Raw genomic sequence first — 9,347 nt, forward strand, 5'->3', positions numbered from 1 at the left:
AAGCCTCGCTAACCATACTAAGTCTGGGCGTGGCTCAGTCCTCACATTGCCCCCCCCCCCCATCCCGGAAAGCAAAATACTTCTTGATGCTAAATTCTGCACTCATGTATTGAAAACACAAACATGCGGGGCATGGGGAACCTGGTAAACAGGCCTGGTTCTCAACGTTCTGCCCACCCGCCATCTCCTTTTATCCTGGCTTCTACGAGCAGCAGTCCTCTCTTCTATTGCTGTCCTTTTGAATTCAAAGTACCCTTTCCTTCCTGTTGTGGAATTTAATAATCACCGTGTGAGCCTTCCCTTCCCCCAAATACACATCTTTTAGCTTCCCCCTCCCGTGACAGTTGCATGGGGGCAGGCATCATATAATCCTCAGCACTTGCATTATGTTCAAAGGATCCCACATGTGGCGGAACGGGCCCACGTCAGCTGGCCACTCTGCCCACCCCTCCTTTGCCTGTCCTGGCACCTGAAGGGGCAGTTTTTCACCACTGCCTCCGGGTATTGCTGCCACCACTGTCCCTGTCTTGGGCTCTGGTTAGGCGGGACAGCCTCCTAACCTCCCTCTGATGTCGCCAGGAACCCACCTCGGGGCTTCCTGATAATCTTCGGGGCTCCCCTGGAGAGTTGGCAACTGACCGTTTTGCCCTTATTCTCCTCCTTAGGGAGTCCCCAACCCACTCTTAGCGTGTCCAAGCGGCTGGGGGAACTATGTGGTACAGAGGGACTTCTCAGGGTCAACAGTGAAAGAGTTTATTTTAAAATCACTCAACTATATACAGGCATATTAACAGTGAACTGAAGAATTAAAATAAAGGTGGATAATAAATCGCTCCATCTCTCCCTTCACTACACATACCCTGTCTAGATGGTCTGCAGGGCAGGCACATGACTTGTTTTCATTAGAGGACTCCCAACATGGCCTCTGCCTCTTGCAGTCTCCAGCCGACAGCCTGACTGGCTCCAGACTTCAGGCAGACTGCTCTCAATTCTCCAAGACCGGTTTCCCGCCCAAAAGCTCCACTATATCAAACAGCCCTTCCCGCCCAGGAAGTGACTCTCCCTCCTGCAGCATTCTGGGGCAGATCTCCTCACAGCCTTGATGGACTTCCTGTCCTCTCTAGGGAGCTGCCCTCTGACTGCTGGTTGGAGACAGGAGGGGGGGGGAATGAGGAGGAGACTAGGCCAAGGCCTACTAGGCCAAAGCCTACCTCAGGTTTGATGGTCCCCTCCTATCTGGCCCACACCAACTTAAACATAGGCATAAAATGGCGTTTCTCCACATATGGTTAGAATTATAAATGGCACTTAGGATATATATATATATACCGTGCTAAGTGTACCTACTAAAGTTAACCTGTTAGTCAGTGGCAGAATAGAAAATGTATAACAGTGTTTCATAAACTGTGCGTGCAACGCTGGCTTCAGTTCTCTTTCTTCAACCACTCAGCAGCTGCACTTCAAATACCAAGGAAGAGGCACATACCGCTGGATATGCATCACATCCCCCAGGGGCGGATGAAGGCTCCCTGGTGCCCTAAGCACTGACCAATCTTGGTGCCCCCCCCTCCTTTCCACACTGACCCCGTCCATTTTAGTTGTTGACCTGTCTGACCAGATATGCAATGCAGGTTGCAGCAATACAAAAATGTATTCATAGGATAACACAATACACTGTACAAACTAAGCTTTTCACCCTTTCCCCAACTTTGTGGTGCCCCCTTTGGCCCTGGTGCCCTAAGCACGTGCTTCGTCTGCTTCATGGTTAATCTGCCCCTAGCCGTACCCCATTTTGCTACTGTGGCTCACATACTCCTTAGTTAATTCTGCTCAGGGTCTGCACTGTGCGGCCGATCTCACTGGGTGTCACTCTGTCACTACAGAGGTGGCTGTGAGAAGGGAAGGAGCCAGCCAGCAATCCCTGACTCCCCTCAGCTGCTCTTGTGTACGACTGATCTGGAGACAATCTGATGTGATAAAGACCACGCTCAGCCCCTCAGTCCCACGGCCTTTCCAGAGCCAAACACCAGCTGTTTTCCCAGGCTCTTGTGCTGGTTTGATGACTGCAGGTCCACAGAGAATCCCGTGATACAACATCAACTTACAGCCCACGGTAGGCAGAGAATCCTGGAAGTCCTTTTTCACATAGCGGTAAGCTAGGCTTGTCTTCCCTACAGAGCTGCTACCCAGAAGGACGACTTTAAAAACGCAAGAAAATTCTTTAGAGCCGGGGGCATCCTGGAGGAAGCTGACCTCTTTGTTCCCTGTCGTTCTCTGGGCCATCTCCTGCAATGAAAAAAAGATACGTACATATAAGAAGAGAAGAGATTGGATTTATACCCTGCCCTTCACTACCTAAAAGAGTCTCAGAGCGGCTTACAAACTTGTTTCCCTTCCCCTCCCCACAACAGACACCCTGTGAGGTAGGTGGGGCTGAGAGAGCTCTTAACAGAAACGGCCCTTTTTCAAGAACAGCTCTTATCAGAACTACAGCTTGCCCAAGGTCATCCAGCAGGTGCAAGTGGAGGAGTGGGGGAATCAAACCCGGTTCCCCAAGATTAGAGTCTGCGCACTTAACCACTACACCAAACTGGCTCTTGGGCAGTTGGGCAGAACTTCTTTGAAACTGATAACATTTGAAATGGTCATTTGAAATCTCCCCCCACTCCTTTCCTCGCCCCAGCCCTCCATGGACACTGCTGAAGGCTTTTTCAAGAATGTGGGGCTCTGTCTTCTCTCCTACACTTTTCAGTAGACATGCATCCTCTGAAAGAGATTATCCAAAGCTTTGGGACTGGATGTCTCCAGTATGCTGATAGGAAAGTAGATGGGTCACAGTAAAAAACAACTGAGGCCCCGGTCACATGGGCCGGATAACACAGGGGGGAGGTGGAGCTTTTTGCACCGCCGCAATTAGAGCTGCCATAATGTGATCCCATGCGTCGGCAGCACGCCACAGTTCCTTCCCTCCGCGCCTGTGCATCAACAAGAGGCCGGAGGGAAAAGCCGCGGCTGGCAGGATCATACCAAGGGACTTCGGAGGCAGCCCGTGGCAAACCGGTTGCTAGTTCCTCCGAACAGGTAGTTTTTAATGGCACATTTTCGGCACCACGGGTTTGCCACAGGTGCGCTCCACTTCCCAAATGTTGCGGTGTGATCGCACCCAGATAATCTGCCGTGTAATCATCGCTCTCCCGTGGCAAATTCTCCATGTGAACAGGGCCTGAGACTAGCAAATACTGTGACAATGTGAGCAGAATAGATCAAGAAAAGATATTTAATTTTTTAATTCATTTTAGTGATAATGATAACAATAATCTGAGCAGAATGTGATACATTACAAAATTCATAAAATATCAGTCACCATCAATAGCAATCTGCTAAGCCACGTGACCAGAACAAAAAACCCACAAGTTTTGTCAAAGTCTTAACTGTATAATAATGGTAATAGTTAAGGGCGATGGGTGAAAACTGCTAAGACAAAAACTGGATCATGAGAAAACTGATGAAGAAGAAGAGAAGAGATTGGATTTATACCCCACCCTTCACTACCCAAAGGTGTCTCAGAGCGGCTTACAAATTCCTTTCCCTTCCCCTCCCTACAAACTTGTTTCCCTTCCCCTCCCCACAGCAGACACCCTGTGAGTTAGGTGGGGCTGAGAGAGCTCTTGACAGAAACTGCTCTTTTTTCAAGAACAGCTCTTATCAGAACTACGGCTTTCCCAAGGTAATCCAGCCAGGTGCAAGTGGAGGAGTGGGGAATCAAACCCGGTTCTCCCAGGTTAGAGTCCGTACACTTAACCACTACACTAAACTGGCTCTCTGATGAGTAGAACAAGAACACTTTTATGCTCTGTCAAATAAGAGAGTGCTAACAACAGGTCAATGCAGAAGAACAATCAGAAATGAATCCAGGAGTGGTAAGATAGGTTCAACAGAAGCATTTTGTGTTCAGGCATATACTGGAGCACCCTTGCCCGCATATTAATAAACTTACATGATGACGAGTTTATGCCTGCAGACGTTTACTGTATTACATTAGTAATTTTGTCCATGACAAACGGATCCCAGATTTTCTCGTGCCATAGTGTTAGGCTGAGGTCACACGGTCATTTTGATCGGGTTTCACTGCTGTTCCCTCTCGCATTTAAAATTCTGATCAGACACCCACATCCGACTTCCGCACTGAAGTGGGCTCACTCGCGTGATCCTCCTGGTTCCCTAGCGAGTTTTGCAACACTGGGAAAATCAAGTACTTTCTGGGTGTTTGCGCTTTGAATCCGTGATTTTACCTATCTGGACAGCCATCTCTCATAATGATTGAGATTAGGTCATCTGAACGTCCTTCTTCCGGTAGGTTTTGGGGGTTTTGTGACTTTCACCATTGTGCGCATGTCTGGACAGTGCTTGGAGCATTGTTGCGCAAAGCAAGCGATTGGGCAAGGGATGTGTGATCATCTGAACCTGCTTTAAAATATCCATGATCAAATCCACAGCGGGAACAAATTGCGGTACGCTTGCTGTATGACCACAGCCTTAGACTTGGAGGGGTGGGAGACTTCCATTGTGTTGCAATTGTCGGCCTAGCTATAGCAAGGAGAATAGCTGTAGTGCCTTTTAGGGTATCTATGCCATCAGCGGTTTCTCTTGAATCAATGAGCAATAACGCCGGACATAATTTTCAAATAAACTTTTTTTCTATTTTTAGTTACTTACAGTAATTTAAGCAGACAGTTGTCTTAAAGTACGGCGACGAAGACAGTTTTCTTTCGCAATGCTAAGTACAAACAAAACTTGCAACTCAAGTATAGTTATGCACATAAGCGTCTGGACGTCTAAGTGTGCAATAGTACAAATTTCTCAATGAAAAAAGTTCAAATATTTGCTTAGACGTTTAAAAATGAAACTATTAATGTTGACGTCCAAACGTTTACGTGCATAACTGTACTTGAGTTGCAAGTTTTGTTTGTACTTAGCATTGTTAATTTTTTTAAAAAATCACCCTGTCTTTGTCATTGTACTTCAGGACAACTGTCTGCTTAAATTACTACAAGTAACTAAAAATAGAAAAAAAGTTTGTTTAAAAATTATTTAAGTATCTTTTCTTGATATGTTCTGTGCATATTGTCACAGTATTTGCTAGTCTTAGTTCCAATATGCTGATGACATCCAGCCACACGTTTCTGGGACTATAAGCCTCTAGAAGTTGCAGTCTCCCTCCTGGATGCAGTCAGGTGGACGAGGGGGAACAAGCTGAAGCTGAATCCAGGGAAGACAGAGGTATTGCTGAGGAATCCTGATGTTCTGGACGGGATTGACCTGCCTTTATTGGATGGTACCCAACTGTTGCAATCTTTACACCAAGTCCCCAGCATGTTGCTTGTGTGCGCCATGGTGCCTGCCGATACCTTTCTTTGCACCCACCTAGTGTTTTTAGTGTTTAGTGTTTGCTCCTTGGGAGGAAAGCGATGGCGAACCTAAACAGCATGATAAAAAGTAGAGACATCACCCTGCCAACAAAAGTCCGCATGGTCAAAGCAATGGAATTCCTAGTAGTCATGTATGGCTGCGAGAGTTGGACTATAAGGAAGGCCGAGCGCCGAAGAATAGATTCTATTGAACTATGGTGCTGGAAAAGACTCTTGAGAGTCCCTTGGACTGCAAGACGATCAGAACAGTCAATCCTAAAAGAAATCAACCCTGACTGTTCCCTGGAAGGCCAGATAATGAAACTGAAACTCAAATACTTTGGCCACCAAATGAGAAGGGAGCACTCACTGGAGAAGACCCTGATGCTGGGAAAGATTGAAGGTCAAAGAAGACGGGGACGGCAAAGGATGAGATGGTTAGACAGTGTCATCGATGCAACGAACATGAAGTTGAGCAAACTTCAGAGGATGGCGGAAGACCGGAAGGCCTGGCGTGATCTGGTCCATGGGGTCACAAAGAGTCGGACTCGACTGCGCGACTGAACAACAACAACAAGTGTTTTTAGAGAGTGGGAAGGGCAAGGTGGGGATTTTGTCCAGCAGGGATTCTGATAGGCCATCAGAGGTCTGATCATAGGGTTGCCAGTCCCCAGGTTCTGGCGGGAGGGGGGGTCCCTCCAGTTTTTGAGGCTTCTGCCCACTGCCAGCATGCTGGCTGGCAGCGGAAACCTGCCCCCAAACTATGATGTCCCTGAGGCAATGACATCGTGCAGAAGTGACATCATCACGTTGGGGATGTTGCGCAATGACACTCTGGTTTGTGGGCAAAACTCTATTGTTTGAAGCTGGTTTTACCATAGAGTTTTGCCCTCCAAGCAGGGCATTGTCGTGTGACATCCCCCAACGTGCTGCCCTCACGTCTGGGTGACATCATTGCCTCGGGGTTGTCTCAGAACGCCGCCCAAATACCCCTGCTGGTGTGATGAGGGGATCTGGCAACCCTATCTGATCAATTTTCCAGATTTTTTAAAAAAATTCTTCAGCAGCAACTGCCACCAAAACACAAGGCTATTCACTGTGTAATGCAAGAAAATATTTTAAAACAATGGGTTCGTTTTACAAGCTATCCTGTTAAGCAGAGCTTCTACGTGAACTGTTGAAGAGTTACTATTAGAGCTATGCATGACCTCACTTCCTAGGGCTGCCAGCCCACCTCTGGGGGCAGGGGATCCCCCCCCCGGCCCTGTCCCTCATCGCTGATTAGCTGGCCAGTGGGGGTGGACTTACTGGCAGAGGAGGAAGGCCTAAGCCACTGTCACCTGCATCATAGTGATGTCACTTCTGGTGTGTGCCGGAAGCAATGTCATCTATGGAAGAAGCCATTTGTCCATAGAGTTTTTGCCCCCAAACCAGAGAGCTGCTGCAATGATGTAACTTCCAGTGCATATTGGAAGTGACATCACCGCATCATCAGCGATGCAGCCTAGGCCTCTCTCCCACAAATGATGTCCTCCCCCCCCCCCACTAGTTGGCAGGAAGGACCTGGCAAATGCTATAATTTCCTGACATTTTGTGGTTGGCTCTGCCTCCCATGGCAGACTTTTTGTGGTTGGCTGGCTTCACCTCCTGTTACATACAGCAACTAGGTTGCTGAAGGAATTACCGTCCTTCGCCCTTCTTCATGAACTTTAGGCAGAAGATTTTCCCCTCACACTAAGAGAGAAGTTTCTCTCTTCATTTTGTTGACTCATGCCTATAAAATCTCAACTTTTGATTTTCCCCTCTTACTAACAGAAAATGGCTGACTCCTTATAAATGGACAGGGCCAAAACAAGTATTCAGCGTGAAATGGGCATGTGTATCTGTGGCAAAACAGTCCTGCTCCAGCCTGCAGGCCCTGTCCCACCCTGGCCTGCAATGTTTTCCCAACACCTGGAGAGGTTTTTCTCTCTATATGGTAAACCGCCACCTTCACCTGACCTTTGTAGGAATTACATGCTGGGAAGGTCAGGAGTCAGGACTCCCAGCTTCCCTTCCAAGTTCTGAGGCCTTGCCTCGGTGTCTCTCACTGCCCAGTACCTGGTCACCATGGGGACAGTTTCCTGCCTTGGGCACCCCTGGAGGAATAGCTACTTGCCAACTGCCTGCCTTCCCCCCTGGTGCTCCTTTTAAAATAGTGTGTCCAAGACGGTGGAGGTCTATGTGGTACAGTGAAACACTACCAGCACCAGAAGTTATAAAGTATTTATTTAAAAGAAAATGTTTACAAGCATACTGTTAGCACGGCACCAGATTAAGCAAGGGATTCAAAAGAAACGGTAAAACACAATTCCTCTGTCCCTCCCTCTATATATGCTCTTTCAAATGTTAAATATAAATGTTAGAAAGCTACAGGTCTCTACAGTGATACCATTACCTTGAAGGCTTCCTCAGATGCAGGCCAGCAGATGGCAATGGCCACCTCCTCCTGACTTCAGTTAAGATTTCTACCTGCTCTGATGGACACAGCACCAAAGAGCCTTTCCTCCTTGCTCCCAGAAGTTTTATCATCTCTCTTTTCCCCACCAACTGACCAGGTCAGGATGGGTCAAAAAAGCTTTTTCTGAAGTCTCAAGAAGTTTCTTCCTGACGTTCTTCTACTCTTGAATACCTCCAAATCTCCGTTCCCTGCTTGGAGGTGGTGGTGGTGGGGAGGCTGGACCATCCTATTGTCTGTACTTGAACCTATTAGCATTTCTTAGGAGGTAACTAAGGTGAGGCTGGGAAGCTGTTGAACTGACTCCGATATACTTAGCCCCCTAAAATTTTGTTCCGGGGCAGTTAGCAGATGTTCAGAAAACAACATTGAGAGGCTCTGCAACAGGAGGGCTGTAGTCTGGAGATCATCTGTCATTCCAGGGGATCCCCAGGTCCCATCTGTAGGCTGGCATCCCTGTTCCTTGGTGGTCTCCCACCCAAGTACTAACCAGGGCTGACCCTGCTTAGCTTCTGAGCTCTGATGAGATCGAGCTAGCCCGGGCCGTCCAGTCAGGGCACTAGTTCTGAAAGCTTCATTTTGTTTCTAAGGTCCTGGGGAACTTGATTTTCCCCTACCACTTTTTCCCCTACCAGTTTTCCCCCTACCTCTACCACATTTCCCCCTACCATTACAAAAGAATGAAATACACTGGAAGTCAGGGCAAATCCAAACTGAATACCTACCCACCTCTCAAACCCAGCTGAATACTTGCCCGCCTCTCAACCCCAGCAAAGCAATCAGCCCTTCTTGGCAATTGCTTTGGAAGTTAAATATTAGCAGGTTTCCTTTGCCTCATGGGCCTGAGTAGAGTGCTATGATTTCAGTGCTTCTCTCTAGAAGATCTTTATCTTACCTATTCCCAAGTTTTAGATCTTTTTTCTTCTTCTGGTTTTCTCGATTTCAGGTCATTTGATCCGCAGTGGCTGAGAGAGTTGTCTCCACGGCCCTGGCACAACAGCTGAGCGAGTCTTTGCTCAGTGACGGGCCCTTGCCAGTTTCCAAGCTGACTCGACTGCTTTTAGCAACAGGCTGACCCAGGGTTTAAGGTCCACTGATCTTCCTCTCTGGCAGCAGTCTCTGGAATTGCACCATAAAGAATGCGGAAAAGTCGTAGAACCTTGTAATCAAGGTGAGCTGTGATTGACAGGCGAAAGAGGCATTTGCAAAGGGTGTCGCTCAGCACTCTTTGGTGTAACTCTAGGCCAAAGTTTTCCCTTTGGCCCCCCACCTAGATATGTAGTAATGTTATAACATCATAACACTGTAAAAAAGAAAAGAAAAGAAAGCATACCGGGAGCTATAGGAGGAAGAGAAGGGGAGGGGGAGAATGAAGAAACTTAGCGTGTGGCATCAAAACCTACCCAACAAAAAAGCAGCCGGGGGGGGGGGGGAGGGAAAAA

General features: G+C 47.7%; 1 protein-coding gene across 1 annotated transcript in view; it reads right to left on the reverse strand.

Annotated features, from left to right (window-relative positions):
- Window positions 1-9,347, reverse strand: part of RAB17 (RAB17, member RAS oncogene family) — a 28,165-nt gene that overhangs the window by 11,216 nt on the left and 7,602 nt on the right. Inside the window, exon 2 of the mRNA XM_015418269.1 lies at window positions 2,106-2,286. Coding sequence (XP_015273755.1) covers window positions 2,106-2,286 — 181 coding nt within the window. The remainder of the gene's footprint in view (window positions 1-2,105; window positions 2,287-9,347) is intronic.

This window comes from Gekko japonicus, unplaced genomic scaffold (genome assembly GCF_001447785.1).
Source record: "Gekko japonicus isolate JY-2015 unplaced genomic scaffold, Gekko_japonicus_V1.1 scaffold3987, whole genome shotgun sequence".
In the NCBI taxonomy this organism is placed as follows: Eukaryota; Metazoa; Chordata; class Lepidosauria; order Squamata; family Gekkonidae; genus Gekko; species Gekko japonicus.